Source organism: Panthera tigris, chromosome B4 (genome assembly GCF_018350195.1).
Source record: "Panthera tigris isolate Pti1 chromosome B4, P.tigris_Pti1_mat1.1, whole genome shotgun sequence".
In the NCBI taxonomy this organism is placed as follows: domain Eukaryota; kingdom Metazoa; phylum Chordata; class Mammalia; order Carnivora; family Felidae; genus Panthera; species Panthera tigris.
In genome coordinates, this window is record NC_056666.1 from 14,302,142 (window position 1) to 14,329,769 (window position 27,628).

A 27,628-nucleotide genomic window follows, 5' to 3' on the forward strand; every position below is an offset into this window, starting at 1 on the left:
CCACTCCCCCCCGCCCCCCAGTGAAATACTTAGGAACAAATCTAACAAAATATGTAGAGATCTGTATGAGGAGAACTAAGTAACTCTGATTAAAGACATCAAAGAACTAAATAAATGGAGCAATATCCCATGCTCATGGATAGGAAAACTCAATACGGTAAAACCTTGCTTTGTGAGCATAATTTGCTCTGGAAACATGCTCATAATCCAAAGCACTCAAATATCAAAGCGAATTTCAAGGACCATTGGCTCAGTTATGATCATGTGACATTCAGTGTCATGTACTACTCGTATTACAAGACATCGCTCGTTTATCAATTAAAATTTATTAGGAATGTTTGCTCATCTTGCAGAACACATGCACAACAAATCACTCACAATCTAAGGTTTTACGGTATTGTTAAGATGTTATTGCTCTATAGATTCAGTGCGATCCCAATCCAGATCTTAGCAAGTTATTTTGTGGCTCCCAACAAACCAAGGTGCGTACAGGGAGGCAAAAGATGCAACGTAGCCAATATAATATGGAAGGAGAGCAAAGTTGGAGAACTGACACTACCTTACTTGAAGACTTACTATAAAGCTAGTGTAATCAAGACAGTATGGTATTGGTGAAAGAATAAACAAATCAATGGAACAGAACTGAGAACCCAGAAATACATCCACATAAATGTGGTCAACGGATCTTTGACCTAGGTGCAAAGAAAATACAATGGAGCAAAGATAGTCTCTTCAACAGATGGTGCTGGAAAAACTAAACATCCACATGCAAAAACAAAACAAAACAAAACAAGATACAGACCTGATACTCTGAACAAAAATGAACTCAGAACAGAAAACTGACATACATGTAAAACACAGAACTGTAAAACTTGTATAAGATAACATAGAAGAAACCCTATGGATGGCCTCGGGTATGGTGATGACTTTTTAGATACGATACCAAAGACACGATCCATGAAAGGAAGAATTGATAAGATACAATTCATTAAAATTAAAAACTTCTGCTCTGTGAAAAACAACGTCAAGACAATGAGAAGATAAGCCGCCAACTGGAGAAAATATTTGTAAAAGATACATCTGATAAAGGATGCTATCCAAAATACACAAAGAACTCTTAAGACTTAAGAGTAAGACAATGACCCCAATAAAAATGAGCCCAAGTCCTTCACAGACACCTCAGGTAACAGTGAGCCTATGAAAACATGCTCCACCTTATAAGTTACCAGGGAAATGTAAATTAAAGCAACAAGTTATCATTACACAGCTATTAGGAAGACCCAAATCCAGATCACTGGTGAGGGTGTGAAAATGGAGGAGTTCTCACTCACTGCTTGTGGGAATGCAAAAGGTTGACGGTGACCCTGAGCCTGTTGGCCCCAACACACCTCCAGGCTGCAGTGGTATTAGTGCTGGACTCTCCTGGTTCAGTGCACGGCTTTACCTGAGATATTTTCATGGCTTTTGCCCTCAAGTTTCTTTTGCATTACTGCTCGTTCTGATCATTGCTGAAGACTGAAGTATTTGAAGTGTCATTTTGAAATATACAATCTCTTTTCCCCATTATTTTCCTAATAAAGTACCAATTATTTATGCTATTCAAGGCCCTTCATTACCTGCCCCAAATCTACCTTTCCTCTCTCCATTTATGCTCCCATGAGTTTGAACCAAATCACTTCCAAAATCACCTTTTCTTACCTCTGAGCCTTGCTCGTGCCGTGTTCCTCTTTTGGAAAGCTCTCTCCTTATAACCACTTAAAATCATACCTATATCTTAAGACCTTGCTTAACCATTACTTCCCCCAGGAAGCTTACTTTGAACACTTTACTTAGCTACAAGAAGCTTCTATTTTTAACTCATTCAATATTAATTTTTTTTTTACCTCTTAAAACTCTTCTTATATGCCGTTTGTACTATAGTTAATTGTTGGATGCTTTATCTCCAAGATTGGATTGTTTCTTAAAGGCTTGGATTAAGTCAAAATAGTATCAATAGGTCACTTATAACTAATATTTAGCAATTCCTACTAGGTTTTGTTCACAGTGTCAACTGCTTTATACATATTATACATACGTATCTAGCTTAACTTTCACAACATCCCTTTAAAGTAACTTGTCATGCTTACACAGTCAGCCATGGTAACAGCTAGAATTTGAACTCTGGCCCGTGAGGACAGGGTCATTGTTTAATTCAGTGCTATATCCTCAAAACCTAGAAGAGTGCCAGGCACACGAATGGCACTTAATAAGTATTTGTTGAATAAATTAATGAATTGTATTTCAAAAGTACAATTTCTTGAATATCATATAATTAGTAAATATTATAATACCTTTATCCTTAAAAATGAAGAAAAATGGGGGCTGTTCTCAACATTAGCCGAATAATATTAATGTTGCCCAAATACCTGTTGTTGGCAATTAAAATGAAAAATGTTGACTTACAAAGCATAGGTTGAATCATGAAAACATGATTTGTTGATTTCAAGCACTATTGATGGTTTGCAATGGAGCTATAATGTATGACAACATGGCAATCTACAGAATTCCATGCATTACAAGTCTTGACATGCTCGTTACCATGATAAAACCTAGTGTCCAGATCTTGATTTCTAAATATTGTTCTTCAATAAAGAAACTGTAGGTTTTTGAAGAAAGGTTGATTCCAGGGCTGAAACACCGAAAATACAAGATGAGCTCGGAGCATACTGTGATGTTATACAGTGAGGAAATGTTCGTAAGAGGATGGGAAATATTAAAAGAACACATGCTAGTCAGTTAAGTGCTGCACTTCGGTTCAGGTCATGATCTCACCGTTCGTGGGTTCAAGCCCCATGTCAGGCTCTGTGCTGACAGCTCAGAGCCTGGAGCCTGCTTCAGTTTCTGTGTCTCCCTCTCTCTGTGCCCCTCCCCCGCTTGCCCTCTGTCTCTCTCTCTCAAAAATAAATGAAAATTAAAAAAATAAAAGAATACAGGAATGAACTGGAAGGCATTCCCAATGGCCAAATATCGAACACAATAGGCAACAAATATAAACAAATGTAGTAATAGTTTATAGCCCCAAAATAAACATCCATTAAATCATACAGATTTAAAAAAATTAAATGGGTAGATGAAACATCGTTTTTCTTAAAAAAACTTTTTAATTTTAATTCCAGTATAATTAACACACAATGTTACATTAGTTTCAGGTGTACAATATACGTTATCTATACATTACTCAGTGCTCATCATGGATGAGTGTACCCTTAAGCCTCTTCACATATTTCAATCACCCCCCCTGCCCACCTCTTGTCTTGTAACCATCAGTTTGTTCTCTATAGTTAAGACTCTTTTTTTTTTTTTTTTGGCCCATCTCTTTTTCTTTTTGCTTGGTTGTTTTGTTTCTTAAATTCCACGTATGAGTGAAATCATACAGTATTTGTCTTTCTCTGACTTATTTCACTTAGCATTATACTCGCTAGATCCAACCATGTTGTTGCAAATGACAAGATTTCATTCATTTTTATGGCTGAGTAACATTCTTTCTTTACCCACTTCTTTATCCATTCATCTATCGATGGACACTGGGCTGCTTCTACAATTTAGCTATTAATGCTGCAGAAATATAAGGGTGCATTTATCTTTTTTGAATTAGTGTTTTTATATTATCTGGGTAACAGCAGTGAAATTATGGGATCATATGGTAATTCCATTTTTAATCTATAGAGGAAGCCTCCACAGTGGCTGTACCAGTTTGCATTCCCACTAATAATGCATGAGGATTCCTCTTTCTCCACATCCCCACCAACACTTGTTGTTTCTTGTGTTTTGATTTTAGCCATTCTGACGGGTGTGAGGTAATATCTTATTATGGTTTTGATTTGCATTTCCCTGATGATCAGTGATGCTGAGCATATTGTCATGTGTCTGTTGCCCATATCTATGTCTTCTTTGGAGAGATCTTTGTTCATGTCTTCTGCCCATTTTTCATTGGATTATTTGTGTTTTTTGGATGTTGAGTTATGTAAGTTCTTTATATATATTTAGACACTAACCCTTTATTGGATATATCATTTGCAAATGTCTTCTCCCATTCAGTATGTTGTCTCTTAGTTCTGTTGATTGTTTCCTTTGCTGTGCAGAAAACTTTTCTTTTGATGGAGTCCCAATAGTTTACTTTTGCTTTTGTTTCCCTTGCCTTGGGAGACATATCTAGAAAAATGTTGCTATGACCAATGTCAGAGAAATGACTGCCTGTGCTCTCCTAGGATTTTTGTGGCTTGAGTTCTCACATTTAGGTCCTTAATCCCTTTTTTGAAGTTGTTTTTAAGTTTATTTATTCATTTGAGGGGGTCCGAGAGAGGGAGAGACAGAATACCAAGCAGGCTCTGCACTGCCAGCGTAAAGCCTGACTCAGGGCTCGAATTCACAAACCATGAGATCATGACCTGAGCCAAGATCGAGTCAGACGCTTCACTGACTGAGCCACCCATGCACCCCTGGTCCTTAATTCTTTTTCAAGTTTATTTTTGTGTATGGTGTAAGAAAGTGATCCAATTTCATTCTTTTGCATGTAGCTGTCCAGTTTTCTCAACACCATTTGTTGAAGAAACTGTCTTTTCCCCTTTGGATATTCTTGCCTCCTTTGTCGAAGATTAACTGACCATATAAATAACAGGTTTATTTCTGGGCTGTCTACTCTGTTCCATTGATCTTTGTGTCTATGTTTGTGCCAGTCCCATACTGTTTTGATTGCTACAGCTTTGTATAACTTGATATCTGGGATTGTGACACTTCCTGTCTTGCTCTTCTTTTCCAAGATTGTTTTCACTATTTGGGGTCTTTTGTGGTTCCACACAAATTTTAAGATTATTTGTTTTAGTTCTGTGAAAAATGCTGTTGGTACTTTGATAGGGATTGCATCAAATCTGCAGATTGCTTTGGGTAGTATGGACATTTTAACAATATTTGTTTTCCCAAACCATGAGCATGGAATATCTTTCCATTTATTTGTGTTGTCTTCAATTTCTTTTTCTTTTTTTAAACAATTATTATTATTATTTCTTAATTTAAATTTAAGTTAGTTAACATATGCAGTATTGGTTTCAGGAGTAGAATTTAGTGGTTCATCACTTACATGTAACACCAGTGCTCACCAAAACAAGTGACCTCCTTAATGCCCATCACCCATTTAGCCCATCCCCCCACTCAACACCCCTCCAGCAACCTTCAGTTTGTTAAAAGTCTCTTATGTTTTGTCTTCCTCTCTGTTTTTATCTTATTTTATTTTTCCTTCCCTTCCCCTATGTCCATCTGTTTTATTTCTTAAAATTCCACATATGCGTGAAATCATATATGTCTTTCTCTAATATAATGCACTTAGCATAATACATTCTAGTTCCATCCGTGTTGTTGCAAATGTCAAGAATTCATTCTTTTTGATCACTGAGTAATATTCCATTGTATATATACACCATATCTTCTTTATCCATTCATCAGTTGATGGACGTTGGGGCTCTTTCCATCTTTTGGGTGTTGTTGATAGTGCTGCTATAAACATTGGGGTGCATGTGCCCCTTTGAATCAGCCTTTTTGTATCCTTTGGATAAATACCTAGTAGTACAATTGCTGGGTGATAGAGTAGTTCCATTTTTAATTTTTTGAGGAACCTCCATACTGTTTTCCAGAGTGGCTACACCAGTTTGCATTCCCACCAACAGTGCAAAAGTGTTTCCCTTTCTCCACATTCTTGCCAACATCTTTTGTTTCCTCAGTTGTTAATTATAGCCATTCTGACAGGTGTGAGGTGGTATCTCAGTGTGGTTTTGATTTGTATTTCCCTGGTAATGAGTGATGATTGGATGTCTTTTTTGGAAAAGTGCCTATTCATGTCTTCTGCCCTTTTCTTTACTGGATTGTTTTTTGGGTGTTGAGTTTGATAAGTTCTTTATAGATTTTGGACACTAACCCTTTATCTGATACGTCATTTGCAAATATCTTCTCCCATTCCGTCAGTTGACTTTTAGTTTTGTTGATTGTTTCCTTTGCTGTGCAGAAACTTTTTATCTCGATGAATTCCCAATAGTTCATTTTTGCTTTTGTTTCCCTTGCTTCCAGACACATGTCTAGTACAAAGTTGCTGCAACCAAGGTCAAAGAGGTTGCTGCCTATTTTCTCCTCTAGGATTTTGATGGTTTCCTGTCTTACATTTAGGTCTTTCATCCATTTTGAATTTATTCTTGTGTATGGTGTAACAAAGTAGTCCAGTTTCATCTTGATGCATGTTGTTTTCCAGTTTTCCCAGCACCATTTGCTGAAGAGATTGTTTTTTTCCATTGGATATTCTTTTCTGCTTTGTTGAATATTAGTTGGCCATCCATTTGTGGTCCATTTCTGGGTTCTCTATTCTGTTCCATTGATTTATGTGTCTGTTTTTGTGCTAGTACCATGCTGTCTTGATGATTACACCTTTGGTTCTATCCATCAAGGATATCTAACAAGTGTAAATATTTATGCCCCCAACCTGAAACACCCAAATATATAAATCAATTAATCACAAATATGAAGACACTCATTGGTAATAATGTAATAATAGTAGGGGACTTTAATACCCTACTGACAGCAATGGACAGATTGTCTAAGCAGAGAATCAATATGGAAACAATGGCTTTGAATGACACATTGGACTGGATGGACTTAACAGATATATTCAGAACCTTCACCCTAAAACAGCAGAATACATATTCTTCTCAAGTGCACATGGAACATTCTCCAGTATAGATCACATACTGTGTCACAAATCAGCCCTCAACCGGTACAGAAAGATCAAGATCATACTATGCATATTTTCAGATCACAACTCTATGAAACTCAAAATCAACCACAAGAAAAAATTTGGAAAGCCCTCAAATACATGGAGGTTAAAGAGCATCCTACAAAAGAATGAATGGGTTAAACAGGAAATTAATGAAGAAATAAAAAAAAAATACATGGAAGCCAATGAAAATGAAAACATGACAGTCCAAACCCTTTGGGATGCAACAAAGGCAGTCCTAAGAGGAGAGTATATTGCAATTCAGGCCTATCTCAAGAAGCAAGAAAGGTACCAAATACACAATCTAACCTTACACCTATAGGAACTATAAAAGGAACAGCAAATAAAGCTTAAGGCCAACAGAATAAGGGAAATAGTAAAGATAAGAGCAGAAATAAACAATATAGAAAAAACAGACAAAACACAGTAGAACAGATTAATGAAACTAAGAGCTGATTCTTTGAAAAAAATTAACAAAATTGATAAACCCTTAACCAGACTTATCAAAAAGAATGGGAAAGGACCCAAATAGATAAAATCATGAATGGAAGAGGAGAGATCACAACCAACACCACAGAAATACAAACAATTATAAGAGAATACTATGAAAAAATTATATTCCAACAAATTGGGCAACCTGGAAGAAATGGACAAATTCCTAGAAATATACAAACTACCAAAACTGAAATAGGAAGAAATAGAAAATTTGAATAGACCCATAACCAGCAAAGAAACTGAATCAGTAATGAAAAATCTCCCAACAAACAAGAGTTCTGGGCCAGCTGGCTTCCCAGGGCAATTCTACCAGACATTTAAAGGAGAGTTAATACCTATTCTCAAGCTGTTTCAAAAAACAGAAACAGAAGGCAAGCTTCAAAACTGATTCTGTGAAGTCAGCATTACCTTGATACCAAAACCAAAGACCTCACTGAAAAGAATTACAGGCCGATATCCCTGATGAAACTAGATGAAAAAATACTCAACAAGACACTAACAAATTGAATTCAACAGTACATTGGGAGAATTATTCACCATGATCAAGTGGGGTTTATACCTGGGCTGTGGGACTGGTTTAATATTTGCAGATCAATGTGATGTGCCACATTAATAAAAGAAAGGCTAAAAACCATATGATTCTCTCAATAGATGCAGAAAAAGCATTTGTTTGTGTTGTCTTCAATTTCTTTCATCAATGTTTTAGTTTTCAGAGTACAGGCTTTTCACCTCCTTGGTTCACCTCCTTGGTCAACTTTATTCCTAGATATTTTATTATTTGTGCAATTGTAAAAATAATTTTTCTTAATTTCTCCTTCTGCTGCCTCATTATTAGCATTTAGAAATGCAACATATTTCTGCACATTGATTTTGTATCCTGAGACACTACTGAATTCATTCATCAGTTCTAGTAGTTTTTTGGTGGAGTCTAAATTTAGGGTTTTCTATATATAATTTCATGTCATCTGCAAATAGTAACAGTTTCACTTCTCTCTTACCAATTTGGATGCCTTTTATTTCTTTTTCTTGTCTGATTTCTGTGGCTAGGATTTCCAGTACTATGTTGAATAAAAGGGCTGAGATTGGCCGTCCTTGTCTTATTCCTGAGCTTAGGGGGAAAGCTGTGTTTTTCACCATTGAGTATGATGTTAGCTGTAGGTTTTCCACATACGGTCTTTATTATATTGAGGTATGTTCTGTCTAAAATTACTTGGTTTGGGTTTTTCTTCATGAATTGATGTTGTACTTCGTCAAATGTACCTTGTCTGCATTTATTGGAATGATCATGTGGTTTTTATCCCTTTTCTTATTGATGTGATGTATTGCTTTGATTGATTTGGGATTATTGAACCACCCTTGCATAAATAAATCCCACTTGATTTTGGTGTATGATTTTTTAAATGTATTGTTGGGTTCAGTTGTTGAGGAGTTTTGCATCTATGTTCATCAGAGATATTGGCCTACAGTTCTCGCTTTCTCTCCCTCTTTTTTGCAGCGTCTGTATCTGGAAGGCAGTAAGTCTAGATCTTGGATTATAAAATCTGATTATAGAATCAGAAAGCTTGGAGAAGTTTTCTATTCATCCATATCACGTTCAGGGGAGGAAAGTCAGGCCCAGAGAAGCTGAGTTACTAAAATAACATTATCTTGGGAGAACTGGTTCTGGAACTCACATGTTTATCTCTCCATTCACTTTTACTTCCACTTTACTGAATTCAAGTCCAGGAACTCTGTCAGTTGACTTATTTAATCTAATTCATAAGATTTTTTTACAAGAAATGTTAATATTCTAATTTACAATGTATTTATAATGAAATTATGAAAATCTTGTTCAGTAAGGAACATAATGTTTTGCTTTTCAGGAAAACCTGAGTAGTGGGGTTTGAGAAGTAGAAATAAACTTTGACTATAGATTTGAACTTACTTCAACTAAACTTCAAATCAATTCCAAGGAGTTCAAGGTATGACTATGCATTATTCCCTTTGGTTAAAACCCTTTTATTTCTTATGTGTAGGTTCTCTCTTGCTTGGTTGTTTGCTTGCGCACACACACACACACACACACACACACTCATGCACGCAGCACTCATTAAAACAAATAATGGGTCATTTTTTTTTCCCATTTGGTATAATTGTCTGAGATGGCTTCATGGTATAATCATCATGCATTATGGGCTTCAACAAGACAATGATAGTCTTGGCATTCAGCCCACGTTTTCCCCTAGTTTTCATTGCCTGTAAGATTTCTGCACCTCAACAGAATCTGTACTTCCCCTCCTCCGCTCTCCAAAGTCTGGGCTATGCATTTAGCAGATGGTCTTGTTATACAATCATGTTTAACAGGATTAGGCTAGATCATTGAATTTTAGGGATTTCTAACTATCACAGCTGTTTCTTCTCTGAAATGTTTTCACTCAATTAATGTATACAAGATACTCCTCTGCCCAACCCTCATTTTCTAATCAGCACCAGAACAGAAACCTGAATACATCCATATTTGGAATAGGAAAAAGAATTTTGGTGCCAGGAATCAATATACTAATGACTCCTATTTATATATGTGTACTGATGATACTATTTACTGTAAGAAACCTAAAAAAGTACTGAATGGTTAATCTAGATATTAGGAAAATTATCCCAAATACTATTTCTATAGTAGAATCTCTTTATTTCTGTAACTAAATCTCCCCATGCCTGTCCATTATGCCATTCTTTTCTTGGGTACACTGGATAAAAATTCCAGAGTCATCTTTAACATCTCTTCCTTACTAACCCCACATCCTCTACCTTCTATCACGGCCAGTCATTATCAAGCTTTGACTATTTTTCATTTACATGATTTCTTTAATTCCTTCCTTTCAGTTTCCATTGTCGTCACCTAGTTCAGGCCCAATTTATATGAAATTAAATGCCTTTAACTGGTTAAGAGGTTAAGAAGGAAGAACATTTTCCATTCTTGGCATCCAGTAAATGACAGTAGTGAGAAATGGGAGAAGTCCCTTGTGCACCATCTTCCATGTAGGGGTGGGAGGTAGGATGGGGTGAGTGGTGGGGCTACATCATAGCAGGGCAGTAACCGCATGACATTAGCAGAAGATTCTAGTGAGGGCCTAGCAACAGGACTTTTACAAGAGATTGCCAACCCAACAGAGTCTCAATGTCAGTGTTCCTCCTTTCATATTCCTATTTGTCTGGGTGGGGGAAGAAAATATATGGGGACTATGGGAATTAAATAAGCAAAAGAAAATAATAGCAATAGTGTGTATAAGAAAATAATGCCTCCAAAATATAGTCTTGTTTCAAAACTTAATTGGGGGGCAATCAGTCAGTTAAGTGTCTAACCCCTGGTTTCAGCTCAGGTCATGATCTCATGGTGTGTGGGATAGAGCCCAGGGGTGGGCTCTGTGCTGACCCTAAGGAGCCTGCTTGGGATTCTCTCTCTCTCTCTCTCTCTCTCTCTCTCTCTCTCTCTCTCTCTCTCTCTCTCTCTCTCTCTCTCTCTCTCTCTCTCTCTCTCTCTCTCTCCTCTCTCTCTCCTCTCTCTCTCTCTCTCTCTGCCCCTCCTCTACTCTCTCTCACAATCTCTCTCTCTCTCTCAAAATAAATAAACATTAAAAAAGAAAGAGTGGAGGACATCAGTGAGACCCTAAACAAAGAGAGAAAAAAAGAACAAAGCAGAGATTAAGAACACAATAAATGAAGTTAAAAATACACTTGATGGAGGGGCACCTGGGTAGCTCTGGTTAAGCGACCGACTCTTGATTTTGGCTCAGGTCATGATCCCAGGATTGTGAGATCGACTCCACATTAGGCTCCACACTGGGCATGGAACCTAAGATTCTCTCTCTCTCTCTCTCTCTCTCTCTCTCTCTCTCTGCCCCCTCTGCTCATTCTCTCTCTCTCTCTCTCAAAAAAAAAAAAAAAAAAAAGAAAACTTGACTGGAGAGCTGCCATTTATTAAACTATGTTCTATTTAATCTCATTTTAACTTAAACACATCATCTCATTTCACAGTATATAAATAATGCCATTTTATCTTTAAACCAACTTATTATATCCAATTTCACAGATAAGAAAATTGAAGTTCAGAGAGGTTAGGAAATTGTCCTTTGCTTTTATACAGCTAGGAAACAGTGGGGTCAAGTTTGAAACCCATTTCGCCCATCTCCAGAATCCTAGAATGCAGCTTTTTAGCATTTTATGTGGCCCAATATGTCTGTGAAGTAAATTAGCTTTGTTTGTATTCATGTCAATCAAATGGATTTCCTTTTTAGTTCTAAGCCATTTCACAACATTTTGTAAACACCTTTTCCAGACTTAGAAACTGCAAACACACACAACCAAGTGAAGGAAATATTAGCCTTATAATTTCAGATAAGGCAATAATAGAAACTCAGAGAGCTCAAGTAATTTGTTCATTGCCACACAGCCCATCAATGATGGATGGGAATCTTAACCTGGCCAGTCTGATTTCCCTTCTCCTGTTCCCAGACATGTTGCTAACTTTAATAGGTTATTTTTATACGGGTTTGATGTTTCCCAAAAAGAAAAATATGGAGTATCATCTAACCTTACCCTATAAACTCTCTTGGGGTACACATACACACACACACAAAATACGCATGCATATATACACATATGCACATATAAGTGTGAGTGTATGTACGTGTGTGCATAAGAAATATTCAAAAATAATATTCCAGAGGATATGAACTGTATTTCTCTGCTATGCAGTGGATGGCACAGTAGTAAATCAAGCCACCTTTTGCACGTCTGTGCTTTTGATTATTTCGGGTACTATGTGACCTGATTTTTCGTCAGTCCGGAAGGTGAAACAGCTGTAATTCGCGAAGAAAAGCACATCAAACATCACCATCAACCTTACTCTTTCTTCCTGCAAAAGGCAGCTGGCTCGTATCACAAACATGTAAAGCGTATCTATCTTTAGAGAGAGAGAGCACGCTATCTAAGGAACGGGCAACATGTGTGCCTGCCATTATCACAGGTAGGTTTCATAGCAGTGTGCCTGGAAGTGGGTAGATGGCAGGCAGTGAAGACGAGGGGAAGCCAACACGGCTCTGCTCACAGACACGGCTGCTAACACTTGGTGCCTAAAATGAGGTAAAAAGCGTTCACCTCCGGAATAGGAAAAATTACCCCTTCAGAAGCCATCAGTTTGGGTAAGCCCAGGTTTTCAAGTGTGTTCCATTTAACAGCAACTCCAAGGGGTTTGGCTGATTTCAATGCAGAATGTCAAATCTACCGTTTGCTTGGGCACTTGTCTTTACCTGAACTCTGCAGGTGACCAAGTAGAGGGAAGAGTTTTGGGATTTTTGTTTCTGATCTATTTAGAATGGAGGGCCACTGAGATCCCACCATGCCTGTGTGTGCATTTAAAAAGGTGGCCCTGCCCCATCCTGCAGGGAGGGAACTCCCTGGTATATGAATCTGCCCTCACCTGCCCCTTGGCTGGACACAACCTGGATATAATTTGTAGCCCTGATCATGGAGTTAGCCTGGCTCCTGGAAGTTTGTCAGGGGGAGTGGAGGTGCCTATCTGCGGAACCGCAGAGCTCATAGTTCTTCCTCAGCTGATTCATTTAATGAAGACCAAATCATTACAGAAGTTCCAAAGGCCAACAATACTTCTATCATAATAGACTTAAAATTCATAAGCATAATGTTCAGCAGCCATGCTTGAATTTTTTCAGATGTTATTATGTTCCAAAACCGGTTTAGCGTTTAAAGCCTTCAGTGTTTCGATGCTCACACTTTATTGTAATTATTCAACTGTCTTTCTCACCTAGAATGTCAGCTCTGGGAAGGTAGTGATAGTGGACGCCTTGCCACTGTCCCCCCAGCACGATGTCTAATACATAGCAACCACTAATACATATGTTTTGACTGAATGAAGGAATTTCTTTACGTATTTTTCTTTTGGACCTTGAAACAAAAGGAACAAACATACAAAGAGCGATGAGCAATTAATAACCACTTTTATTACTTAATTTTTATAACAAAAGATTTTTGTTTTCAATTATCTTCTTCCCTTCGTATTTCCTAGGGCCATTTTGTTTTGTTTTGTTTCACAGGAGCATCAAGGTGTGTATTCCCTGGCATACTTGCCCAGTCCCCAAGTCAACGCCTACTTTCTTTGGAAGATGTCACCCTTTGCCTTAGAGTCTATAAGATTCCCTTCCCTACAATGTGGGACTGAGATGAATTGTAGACAGTCTCTTTGAGTGAATAAAATTGCAACATGCAAAGCCTGGAGCTGACACTTCACTATGTGCTCAGAGAACTGTGGTCCAGACAGGGAGAGGGAGAGAAGGGGAGTGAGAGAGAGAGGGGAAGAGAGAGAAGCAGATATGCAAAGAAAAGCAGAGGCAAAAGTAAGAGAGAGGCATAAAGGAAGTCTTGGCCATCCAGGATCTCAGTCAGTCCCATCCAGAGGCCTAGGAGAGTTGCTGTCTTTAGGTTTCCTTGAGATATTCCTATAGCCTTAATATAAATGGCTCCCTCTACGGCTTAAGCCACGTTAAGGTGGGCCAATCCCTAACAAATGGATCCTATATTTTAAATGGAAGCCAATGAGGCATCATTTTAAATGCACAGATAACTCCCAGGAGATGCAGAGCAGTGCATGCAAAAAAAAACAAAAAAACAAAAACAAAAACAAAAACTGAGTATTTTCAATGGACCTTCCTTAATTTTTCCAGATGAGGCCAGAGCATGTATCAGGGCCATGCATCCCAATGGCCGTAACCACACAGAGGCGACCTGGAGAAAAGACCCTCGGGTTAGTTTGACAACTTGAAAAGAATAAATGGAATGGCAGAGTTTAGTGAACGGGTCCTTGCCAAAAGAGAACACTGCATATCCAACTACCGTAGGCATGGGAACTGAGCACAAAGCCTTGAGAGCGTTGTTTCTCACAGTAAGGTCCTGGGTAAGAACCTCATCTCAGACTCCGTAGGTCAAAATAGCTTGCTACTCAGGATGTAGTATGAAGCCGTGAGGCAGTGATATAACTTGGGAAGCCGGTAGAAAGGAGGAGTCTTTCCCACTCCCTTGACCTGAATCAGAATCTGTATTCTAACAAGATGCCCCATTGATTCGATACTCATTAAAGGGTGAACTTTGTTCTATGTCATTAGTTCTCAGGTGGGTTGAACATGGGAATCACCCAAGTGACTTACCCATGTTACTCTGGTCTGACCTCTACCCCCCTCCCAGAGGTTCTGACTTTGGAGAGTTTGACTCTAGGCTTGGAGAGTGACCTGAGCACCATAATCTGAAAGAAGATTAATTTTGATTTGGGAGAGCAGGACCCCAAAGAGAAAGAAAACTATACTTCTTTGTAAGTTCCAGGTAGAACTGGTTTAGAAAAAAATCACAAGATAGACCATGGGGGACCAGGACATACAGTTTATAAAATGAGCTATAGGATTTGGAACGCATGCCACCCAATAGCCTCAGGGTGGGGGAACACTGCTATTTCCCAGGCAAAACCTAAGAAGACTAAAACTCCATTAGGCTGGAGTAATAAGGTGTCTTGGTGATAACTTAGCAATGGCTAAAGGAATAATCCAGGGGGATAAACAATCTCAGAAACCTGAAAACCTAACCTGTAAATGTCTGGGTCCTAACCATAGCATGGAAGCACATGCTAAGAACGGACCAGAAGAGGCCAGAATAGAATAAGGATTCATGACCCATGGAACTTTCGAGCAGTGGCCACTACAGAGGCCATGGTATTAACCACAGAAACTTGAGCACTGCGTGAAAGGCCAGGAGAGACTGAATTATCCTTCAGGCAGAAGCTAGTAAAAACAGATGATGCATTTGGGCCGGATGTCCCTTTCCTAGTCCCTGGACAACAGGCACGCCCTTTGCCACTCCCTTCCTTGAAAGAGTGGCCTCAGAGACAGGAAAGGAGAAAGTCTTGAATCTAAGTGAACATCTGCTCAACTGATTCCTGAATTATGCCTGTGGATTTCAAGTCCATCGTAGTGGTGAAGAGAATGTAGTTATTACCCCCCATTAGGGTTTTGCCTCTGCACAGGTCTCTGGGGACTTGGCGTCACTCTAAGAATTCTTTGACTGTCATTCTTTTGTAAAGAGATGGGGGTCAAGGAAAATGTTCTAGGATCATGAATCACAAGACATCCACATTTCCATTCGAGAGGCAGAACCGGGACCAGAACCCAAGTCTACTAAGAAGATGTACAGTCGCACACCGAACGCCTCGAGATCATCTCGAGGGATAAGAATCCAATTAGTGGCATGAATGGTCCTGCCTTAGTGAAGGACATTTACTTTACAGATAGATACACAGACTGCATTAACCTCATTAATTAGTATTAATTGAATCAGCCTCAGTAGGTACGGTTAACGAATGGCTTCAAATGACCTTTTTCCGATTGTTAAGAAGGGATAAAAGAAGACATAATTAAGAGGTGACTAGTTGCCAACATCTGCCTACTTTAGCTTCTCTCTTCCCTGTCTGCCTCCTCTTTCCCCGCTCCCTCAACCCTCCACCCACCCCCAGAAGAAATATTCCTTGAGATAAAAATTGTCTTATGATCCTCTCCTTCCTGGCTTTTATTTAGGAGACTTGAAAGAAAGTTGATGAACTTCCTAGGCGCTCAATACATCCCTTAGTTCCTTTACCTGGCGGAAGGTACAGCCACCTGTCTGTCAAGTTCCCTGGTACTAAGGTAAGAATATGACAAGCATAATGAATAGCAATAGCTTTCCAAAAATAACTCTTCATCTAAGATTACAGCCTATGAGTTGAATTTCATGAACCATCCTGACATATTTTGGGAAGAAATCACATAAGGGACTAATTTTTGGATTATTTAAAATAGAATAGATTATGAATGACACCCTCCTCCCCCCAAAAAACCCCACTAACCTCATTGATTAGACTAGTATAGTAAAACCTAAGAAAACAAACTTAACTAGACGCTCTTGAAATTGCTGAGGTAGGATGTATTCGTATACGGTATAAAACTAAATCTGCTTTGAGCCCATTAGAACGTCTTTGGTGGTGCCAGGAAAGATTTCTGGCAAATTTATGAGAAGATGATACAGTATCCTTTTTGCCTGATGCCAGAGGGGAAGAGAAAATGGAAGGATGGAATTAGTTATGTATGTTTAGGCAGTCAGTGTATTGGAATGTTGCCCCAAACCAGAAAAAAAAAAACCCTCGACATATGGAAAGCACCCAATTAGCGTGAACGTGGTGGAATGAGACAGGTTTTAATAAATAGTTGAAGCTGTTGGTTAACTAGTAGTAATTTCTAAGTATTTGTTGAAACCGTTTTAAAATAACTAACATAAAAATGAAAATTGCATCATAAAACCAAGAAGGCTAATGCTCTCTGCTAAAAACCCTGGGATTCCCAAAACAATCCTTTAAGACAAACTGTGCCTTCCTCCGGCACGCACAAACCGTGAATTATCTCGCTGGGCAGTATAATTTCCACGAGCCCTCAGTCGGAGTGAAGTCACCAAGAACAGTTTACCATCTTTCTTATCAACCAGTTCCTTTTGCTTCACTTTGAAATACGCAATCTATTTTGAAAAACCCCAAAGGACGGCTAGAAAATACTTATGCTCCAAAAGCATGAGCTTGATGACAGAAATGTTGAGGCTCATGAGTTAATTAACAGGAGCTATGAGCTCAAAAGGGAATTACAGGGTTAAAATAAATTGCTCTAGCTGGCCCTGAGGCAAGTCTTCATCAACGGACAACAGCTTACTGAGCGGTTTCAAACGAAGACTTTTGTCGCAAGGTTGACAAAGTTTTACGTCCGGTGCGGGTTTTCAAAAGCCACCTTGCCTTTCTCACATTGTTTCTTGGCGGGAAGGGGAGTGTTTGTTTTGTCCGCCTTCCCTGTTTTGTCACTTGGGAATCATGGACAAAAGCCCGGGGCCATCTGTGGGTAAGCTTGGCCTTCCCCTTCAGGAGGGGAACCACTTTCACACGATGCACTGTCTCGAGAACGGGCTTCCTTCTGGGAAGTGGGCTCTCATGGGAAAAGAAAGAAACCCTTACCTGGGTAATCATTCTTGTCTATGTCTGAATCTCCTCTGAGAGTAAAGCCGAATCCAGAAGGGATGGTCTGGGAGGCCCACAATCCTTGCAGAATCTGGGACGCCTTGGTGTGTAAGCCATCCTTGTTCCCATTGTAAATGAGCACTTTGCCTCTTTGATCCTTGCCTGCAAAGGGTGCCCCGATGGCAATGTCTACAAACGGACACACATAAACATATTTTTTAAGTCAGGAAGAATGTTTGAGACATGGAATGAAGTGCAGTCGAAGAGCCGTAACGTAAAATCCAAAGGGCTTATTAAGCTTTCCATGAAAATTTCATAATACTGCAGCAACCATAAGTTATTCGTTTGCCTTTCATCCATCCTGCAAATATTTATCGAGCGACTGCTATGTGTTGGACGCAGCAGTTGTGACAGCAAATCAGATGCTGCTTTTCGAACATTCATATTCTAGCACAGGTAGTAGACAATTTGAATAAAGAAGCAATCAAGGAAATATGGAAAGTGACAAACTCTATGCAGAAGAACCAAAAATATTAATGTGATGGAGAACGGTTGTTATTTTTACGTATCTTTTTAAAAATATTTATTTTGAGAGAGAGAGAGCATGAGGGAGCGTGAGAGGGGGAGAGAAAGAGGGAGAGAGAGAATCCCAAGCAGACTCCATGCTGTGAGCTCAGAGCCCAACGCAGGGCTTGATCTCACGAACTGTGAGATCATGGCCTGAGCTGAAATCAAGAGTAGGTTGCTTAACCAACTGAGCCACCCAGGCGCTCTGTCAGGTTATTATTTTTAGATTAGGGGATCAGGCAAAGTGTCATTAAGGCTCACGTTGAAATGGAAATCTAAGGACAAGATGAAACCAACCATGTGAAATCGGAGGGGAGAGCGCTCCAGGCAGAAAGAACTGGTGTGCAAAGGTCGAAGGTTGGAAAGCACTTGGCCCATCGGAGGATCAAGGCAGAGGATGGTCTACATGGGAACTTAGCAACAAGCCACAGGGAGGGCTGGGTCCCATCACTAGGCTGAGTAGAACAGGAGAGACACCTTTGCAGGGTACTTACGAGTTTCTTGTTAAAAGGAAAAAAAACAATCTCTTTCACAGAGATTATCTAATGTAATGATTACATCGCCCCATGAGGTAGGCAGGACCCATTTTACAGTAGAGGATACAGAGAAACCCGGAAAGGACCCTACCACTCGACTCCCACTTAAATATGGCACTGAATGAAAGTTAACTTCCACACATTGTGTCCATCAGAATTGTTCTAAACAATACACACAAGGGGCGCCTGGGTGGCTCAGTCGGTTAAGCGTCCAACTCTTGATTTCTGCTCAGGTCATGATCTCATGGTTCGTGGGATCGAGCCCCGCCTCAGGCTTTGTGCTGACAGCGGGAGCCTGCTTGGGATTCTCTCTCTCTTTCTCACAAAATAAATACATAAATTTAAAAAACATAAAACACTCAAATATTTAGTTTTACATAAAAAAAGAGCACCAATAACACAATAACATAATAGCTCGCCATGGCGGGTGACAATTATGTATCCCCATTTTGTCATTTATTTCTCTTTGCTCCCAAGTTTGACAAGACTAAGTAAATCGTGAGTGGATTTTGACTACATAACAAGGATTATCATTCCAGCTTCACTTAACAGGTAAGGATAAACTATCCCAAATCTCAGATTGTTGTGGAAAATGAAGATCGCATCATGTGGCAGGTGCAAAGGGACCCTTCTTTCACTTCCTCTAGGTCCATCCACATCGGCCCTGTGTTTCATCCCAGTCTGGCATTATTTTGCCCACTTAAAAAAAGTTTATTTATTTTGAGACACACACACACACACACACACACACACACACACACACAGCATGAGCAGGGAAGGAGCAGAGAGAGGGAGAGAGAGAATTCCAAGTCTCGCTGTTGCCACAGAGCCCAAGACGGGGCTCGAACTCACGAACCGTGAGATCATGACCTGTGCAGAGTCAGTCACTTAACCGACCAAGCCACCCAGGTGCCCCTATTTTACCCAGTTTATACATCAGTGACATCAGAGGCAGAACACGCTTTCTGCCATTAAAAATGCTTCTCTTACCTTTTAAAAATATCACGAAGGGTTTGAGAAAAAAAAAAAGATACATAGAGGAAAATATGGTGATAAGGATGACTCAACAGATAATGTAGCAAAATAAATATATTTTGCGTGGTGCCCAGGGATAGGGCAGGTTTTGAAAGCAGCTCATCAGTTAAAGATAAACTTGTCTCTCTTTTTATTATTTTCCTGGAAACATGAACTTGTAATATGCATTTTTGTTTTATGGCACTTTAAAAATTAGTAACCATACAGTTCTGGGATGTCTTTTTTCTCAAAGAAAACTTAACCTTACAATACCCCTTGGCAAAGGTACTAATGAATACTGATCTGATGCAAACACTCCCTAGGCTATTTTGTTCGAGCAAATTCGAGCAAGCTTTGTGTGAGCTTGCATGTTTTTCTGAGGAAAGGGTACTTGCAAGGGATTCATAAATTCCTACTTTAAAGAATCATAATCCTAAACCAAGAATTTAACACTACTGCAAACACTGAAGTTGCTTTAAGCTGAAATTTACCGACCAATTAAAATTCAGCAAAGCCTATATGTAACTCAAATGGGTTAATCACAAGGCATCATTCTTCTTCATATATCAGCATGCATTTCTTTGTCTTGACTGTACATATGGAAGATTCTTTGGTTTTCTTTGAGTCATTAACTCCAAATATTAATTTAAAATATAATAGCTGCCTTTATTTAGAGCTGATATATGACAACTTAACTTTAAATTGTCTTGAGATTTCTTTAATAGTTCATAAAAAATCAATAATAGGCGCACTGAGTGGCTCAGTCTGTTAAGCGGCTGACTTTGGCTCACGTCATGATCTCACGGTTTACGGGCTCGAGACCGCGTCAGGCTCTGTGCTGATAGCTCGGAGCCTGGAGCCTGGAGCCTGGTTCAGATTCTGTGTCTCCCCCTCTCTCTCCCCCTTGCCCGCTCATGCTCTGTCTCTCTCTCAAAAATAAATAAACATTTAAAAATTTAAAAAATCAATAATAAGAACTTTACCCTGTATTTACACTGCTGTAAATACTTTTAAGACGTCATTGTTTCCTTCATGTAACAGTAACATGAATTACAACACATAAACAATTCCACGTATTGGTATAAATTACCATTGTATCCATCTTGGTTCAGGTCTCCTAAGTGTGCCACAGCACTACCGAATCTCCCGAAAACCTCGGTGCCCGCGAGGATCTGTGGGTCTCTGAAGACAAGAGCACTCACTTGCAAATACAGATAAACTTGCCCTACTTCCCTAGGGCTGGTCTCAAATTCACGTTCCATGAAGAGAGGGGCCCCAATCAATACATCATCCATTCTGCAGGGAACAAAGAAAGAGGTCAGAGCACCGACAGACGTGAGATTCCAGGGGGACATATTTTTTTAATGTTTATTTTTGATAGAACATGGGGTGAAGTGGGGGGAGGAGAAGACAGGGAGACACAGAATCCAAAGCGGGCTCCAGGCTCTGAGCTGTCAGCACAGAGCCCGATGCAGGGCTTGAACCCGCAGTCCATGAGATCATGACCTGAGCTGAAGTTGGGAGGTCTCCCAACTGACTGAGCCACCCAGGTGCCGACACCCCCTCCCCCCCCCCCCCCCCCCCCCCGCCAGTGGATACAGTGGATACATTTTTAACCAACTCGCTTAGTACATTTCCACTGGTATTTTTCCTTTCCCCAGGTACATTTTACAATCACCGTGTTTCTTTCATTGCTTTGTTATGTCTATGGGATAGAACGTTATAGGAAAAGAAGACTTGTTACACTGAGCTTTTAGACTGTGTTACAAATGACCACTTTAAGAAAACCAGATACTTCACCCTTTTCAAAAGATTTTTAGTGCATTTCCAGAAAATGTAGCTAGACAAGCAAAACATATCAAAAGGACCTAAAAAGGGTTTCTCTCAAAGTGGATTAGTGTTTGTCTACAACAACAGAATGATTCACATAAATTATGAAGTTTTCTTGCAGTAATAAGGTTTAACATAAATGTTGCCTTCTTCTTTCCTCTTGTTACTTCCATTTAAATAAAGCAGAGGGGCGCCTGGGTGGCTCAGTCAGTTAAGCATCCGACTTCGGCTCGGGTCATGATCTCACGGTCCATGAGTTTGAGCCCCGTGTCGGGCTCTGTGCTGACAGCTGAGACTGGAGCCTGCTTTGGATTTTGTGTTTCCCTCACTCTGTGCCCCTCTTCCACTCATGCTCTGTCTTTATCTGTATCTCAAAAATAAATAAACATTAAAAAAAATTTTAAAAAAGGCGGGGGGACGCCTGGGTGGCTTGGTTAAGCGTCCGACTTCAGCTCAGGTCATGATCTCACGGTTCATGAGTTCAAGCCCCATGTAGGACTCTGTGCTGACAGCTCAGAGCCTGGAGCCTGTTTCAGATTCTGTGTCTCCCTCTCTCTGACCCTCCCCCGTTCATGCTCTGTCTCTCTCTGTCTCAAAAATAAATAAAGCAGAGACCAGAGAGGGTTATAGTACTACCTAAAAAGATAGAAAACAAATTTTCATCCCAAATAGGACTTGATAGTTATTCTTTGTAAATGGAGATACACTAGCAGGAGATTAACAGATAATTTTTAAGGTTGAAAAAAATTCAAGAAACAAATACCTATGCGCATTATCTAGAGATAAAGATATAGCCCCCCAAAAGAACAAAATACAAAAGTGGTTAAAAGTGTTCCCTTCACAGAGCCAATGGGCATGAAGAAGAGTACAACAGAGCTACCTAAACTATTTCAGTTTTTAAGAACACATGCATGCATTATTTTATTTTAGAAATCTTAGGAAAAGTCACGTCAACCAAAATTCAAAATGTGATCTATACTAATGACCTCTGAAGATGCCCCGATCTTGGGAGAGGCAATAATCCAAAGAAAAATCTGCCTTTGGTTTTTATGCTGACATAGATTAGGCAACATGCAGAAACTTGCCAACTAAACTAAAAATATCACCATTCATCTAAAAGGCAGGAATGAGGGTGATCAGTTACTGAAAACCAAAAAGAAATCCTCCTTTAAGATAGGAGGCATCTGTAAGACATTGCAACTTCACCCTGACCGCCTCTTCAACTTCTCGCCTTCCCTGCAGTGGTCAACTAGTACCCAGGTTCAAGAGACATTCTGTGTAACAACTGTATTTAAGACATTGGGATAAGTGACTCAAGGAATAGAGCGACAATTAGGTCAACCCCGGTCCTAATTAACTTACAAGTGAAATCAAATTGCCACTCATTTAACTACAGACAAGGCAGGGTGGAAAAAAGCACACAAGTAATCCAAACGAAGTCCTAGAGATCCTGAGTAGGAGAGAGGGCTGGTACTTTGAGAGAGTTGAGCAATGCTCATGGGGGAGACGGCCTTAGACCTGAGTGGGATTCTGACAGGTGGCTCTAGAGGCAGGCTTTCCAGGTGACAGTACTCTGAGCCCAAAGCAGTGTCTCTGAGTGGAGTCAGGGTACAGAGAGCGATCCAGGTGGGCTCCGTGCTAGAGGGGTGCCAAAATTTTAATGGGAAAAGTAAAATATACAAAGAATTCTTAAAACTTAATAATATGAAATCACAGCAATAATAATAACAATAACATACAGTATGATACCATTATATATTACATAGCATATATTATTGTCATATATAACCAATATTATATGTATGGGATATACAATAGATTACATATGTTATCGTTGTTATATATAACCAATATTATATGTTTATGATATATAATAGAGCAATAAGAAAACAACGCAATTAAAAATGGGGCAAAAGATTTGAACAGACACATCATCAAAGAAGATTTACGGATGGCAAAGAGCACATAAAAAGATTCCCAATGTCAAATATCATTAGAGAATTGGAAATTAAAACAAAAATGAGATACTGCTACGAATCTATTAGAATGACTAACATCCAAAATACTGACAGCACCAAATGCTGGAAAAGAGTGAGGAGCGACAGGAACTCTCATTCATTGCCGGTGAGGACGAAAAATGGGACAGCCGCTTTGGAAGGCGGTACGGCAGTTTCTTACAAAACTAAGCACAGGTTTACCGTATGATACAATCATCACACTCCTAGGTGGTCATGCATGTGAATTGAAAAAACTTAGGTCCAGAAAAAAAAACAAAACTTGCAATTGCCAAAAATTGGAAGCAACCAAGATATCCTTGGTTGCACTAATAACCTGTGGCACATCATATAACAGAATGTTACTCATCAATAAAAAGAAATGAACTATTAAGCCACAAAATGACAGGGAGGAACTTTAAATGCATTTTGCTAAGTGAAAGAAGCTAGTCTCAAAAGCCTTCATACTGTATGATTCCATGTGTATAACATTCTGGAAAAGACAAAACTATAGAGACAGTAAAAACGAGTAGCAGTTGGCAGGAGTGAGGGGAGGGAGAGGAAGGACTAGATAGAGCACGGGGTGTTTTTGGGGCAATGAAAGTATTTTGTACGATACTGTAGGTGGATATGTGACATTATGCATTCGGCAAAACTCACAGAACGTAGAACCCAAAGAGTGAACCCTAATGTAAACCGCGCACTTTAGTTAATAATGTAACAATATTGTAACAAACGTACCACACCAATGCAAGAGGGTAATAACAGTGGAAACTGAGGGTGGAGAGGAGAGAGAATACATGTGAACTCTTTAATTCCTACTCAATTTTTCCACAAACCCAAACTGCTCTAAAAAAAATAAGACCTACAAAAAAAAAAAAAAAAGATAATTGAAAAAGTAAGTTGAATCAGATGATATGGGAAAAGCATGAGTTTTAACGTTCTCCTGATCTAGATTTAAAAGCCGGCTCTTTTAGTCACAAGCTGTGCCCTATTGAACAAGTTACATTTCCTCAAAAAGGTGAATGTAGAAATAGGCTACATCATTGGATACATCACTGAAGATCTCTCTCGGTCTCTGTCTCTCTCTGTACGTCTCCTCCCAAATGTGCGTGCACACGTATATAGACAGGTCATACTACAGTAGTTTAATAAATGATAGGTATCGTGAAGGCACTGGGTTAGGTGTTGAGGGAATACACAATATTTTTACATTATAGCAATGCAAACAGAAAGAGCTCTTGGTAAAAAAGAACAATGCATCCCCCCTCTCCCTCTCCTACCTCGTAGGAGTCAGAAACAAGGTGAAATGTAACTCTGGGATAGTCTGGGGCTCCCAGCTACTTCAAGAATAGGCTCTTACTTGTCTCCCAAGCAGGAGACCAATCGCAGGGAAAAGCAAGATGCACCTTGAGTGTTACTTGGCCGACTTGTAAGAAGGAAGGGGTGGGGGGGGGGTGGATGGGGGCGAGGACGGTTATAGATAGACCTGAGGAATGGCTATTATTTTTTCTTTTGTTTTTTAAAAACTTTATTTTAATTGCAGTAGAGTTAACATACATTGTTATATTAGTTTCAGGTGTACAACATAGTGACTCAACATTCTGTATGCACATCACCTTGTGCTCATCACAAGTGCCCTTCTGGAGGTGAGTGGGGGGATGGGTAAATAGGAATGGCTCTCGTTTGGGTCGCACATTCCAAAACCTAAGTTGGATTACTATACTTAGGTAAAACGTTAAAAAGAATTTTGTTTAACTGGTTTTTATTTATTTTTGAGAGATAGAGCATGCGTGGGGGAGGGGCAGGGAGCCAGGGAGATACAGAATCGGAAGCAGGCTCCAAGCTCTAAGCTGTCAGCACAGAGCCCGACACGGGGCTCGAACCCACGAACCGTGAGGTCATGACCTGAGCTGAAGTCAGATGCTTAACCGACTAAGCCACTCAGGTGCCCCAAAACATCTTCTTAAAAATAGGACAAGCACATGGATTAAAAAAAAACAATTCCCATTGCTTGCCATCCTGCTGTGCTCCAAGACCAGAGGAGAGCAGGGATTGGGGGTATTGCCTTGATCTTCCCCCGCAGGTCTGTGGTTGCTTCTCTTTCTGTTATCATTATTGGCAGTAGGCAGGGCCATTCGCTAAACACCTAATTGTGTTGCTGCCTTGTGGTTCAAAAATGTCTCTACATTGGCAGAGTCACTGGTCTCTACTGCAGAGATGGAGTGGGGGCCATTTTCTCATTCTGTAAAGAAGGAACAAGCCATAAAATTGGCCCCCAAGGGTGCCAACATGATGCAGGACTGGCACGGTTGGTGCAGTGCCTTTCTCCCTGCCGACACAAGTTCTAGAAATGGGAAATTATTCACCGCATCATTGCGACAGACTAGCACACCCATGGAACCTTTGGATTCTTGGAAGTATTACGACAACCTTGATTTATTTTGTTAGAAATATATTCCCTAGATAGTTAAGTGTAAGTCTTCTAAAATGTTCAAATTGCCATAAAAACAGAGGAAGACATTTGTTTTTCATTTATAATTGTGTTTCTCATAAGGTTGAAAGACAATAACTGTGTTGGATTTAATTGGTACAATGTGCTTTATAGAATACTTTGCACTTAGTGTCAGTATTATTTTATTACAGCAATACTGCTTAAGAGCCACAATATGTATTATCGTTTAGGCTGGTGTTTTTAAAGCTTGGTTGGCAACACATTAGTGGATTGCAAAATCAATTTTTAAAAACAAAACAGAAAACAACAGCAAATAGAGTGAACACATCACATGAGAATAAATATTGTTCCATGTCATTTTTGTTTCAGTTGTGTAGTGTGCTGGGCTGCAATGTCAAATGCATTTCTTATTATGGACCGTAAGGCAAAAAAACCCTGAAAAAAACCATCGCAGTAAGCTATGTGTGCTATTAGACTATTTCACAATTGGTTTTTGTCAAATCCTGGTTTTGAAAATGCCCCCCAATTCAAGTTTAAAGTTTTAAAATATCTATTAGTAAAGATATTTTTCAGTGACCTTCTAATACCTAGTTATGTAATAGGCTGGGTGCCATTCTAAGATATATATATTCTCTTAGAGATCTATATACGTATATATACATGTACACATATATATACATATACACGTATATATACACGTATATATATCTAAGCTATAGAGATAGAGATATATATCATATATATATGATATGTATATATCACCCAGCCTGTATTTTTTATCTTAAAACAATTAATGATGAGGAAATAATATCAATGATGAAGTTTTCACTAAAATCCACTCTTTCTGTTTGGGTCATGTTGGTGGTTTGTATGAGACCTAAATTATTATGTAAAGGCACTTTATAGAAGGATATATACACTAAATTTCACTTTATCCGAAATGTCTAATGTTTAAGCACAATTTTCTTTCAAATCTCTGGGTAGCATACACAGGTTTTATTTGTGTCTCTTTATGTTTAAATCCGCTCTGATAATATAACACAATGCAAGGCTCAATTTCTCATCCTTCACATGTTGTTTGGGACAGAGACACTATAACTATTTTCCTGAAAAGCAAAGCAAAAATACATTGAGAGAGAGAGAGAGAGAGAGAGAGAGAGAACCCACGAATGAGAATATTCAATACGAAGAGTCTATCTAGATTCAAGTTTTCAGAGTCAGATGGTGTTGTGTTGATTTAATATATGAACTTTTTATGTTTCTTTTTTCCCAATAGTAGATATTGCACATTAATTACCAGGATTAATGTTTTGAATGTGGTCATTTAGCAGAATGCAGATTAGCAGGCACTATTCTAGAGCTGATATCAACTGAATTGTTTTATGGTGGGCAAAAACTAACATTGCTTATCATTTACATTACAGAAATCAATTTCAATTTTCTTCTTTCTGCTTTAGTTTTCCAGATTTTCTACTTATGTCAATCATAATGATAAAACCCATGTGACAGAACATACTTGGACTAAATCTACGGCAAAAACATAGTTACCCAAAGCTGATTCCTTTCAAATACATCTTCTCTAAAATGTTCTCAAGTTAACGAACTGCTAAAACCTCTTTAAATTGAACTCCTTTAGGCCCCACAGAGATGAAAACACAACCCAATTGATTAAATTGTAATTCTGTAAGTTTCTGAAATAGTTTAAATATTGTAAGTTTCAAAAGCCGTAAGAAAAAAACTAATTTGCTTGCTTAGGCTCAAGATGAAATATTCTGTCTCCCTTTGTTAAGTTTGTCCAGAAATTCCTAACAGTTTACATTGGCAGAGTTTATAGCTCTGGCTATCTTAAGATAACTAAACTAAAGTTAATTTCAC

The 27,628-nt window shown here is 39.1% G+C and overlaps 1 protein-coding gene across 1 annotated transcript in view; it reads right to left on the reverse strand.

Moving 5' to 3' along the window:
* Nucleotides 1–27,628, reverse strand: part of ITGA8 (integrin subunit alpha 8) — a 187,662-nt gene that overhangs the window by 92,900 nt on the left and 67,134 nt on the right. Inside the window, exons 12-13 of the mRNA XM_042991143.1 lie at nucleotides 20,565–20,770; nucleotides 17,355–17,546 (exon numbers count right to left, since the gene is read on the reverse strand). Of these exons, the coding sequence (XP_042847077.1) occupies nucleotides 17,355–17,546; nucleotides 20,565–20,770 (398 nt within the window). The remainder of the gene's footprint in view (nucleotides 1–17,354; nucleotides 17,547–20,564; nucleotides 20,771–27,628) is intronic.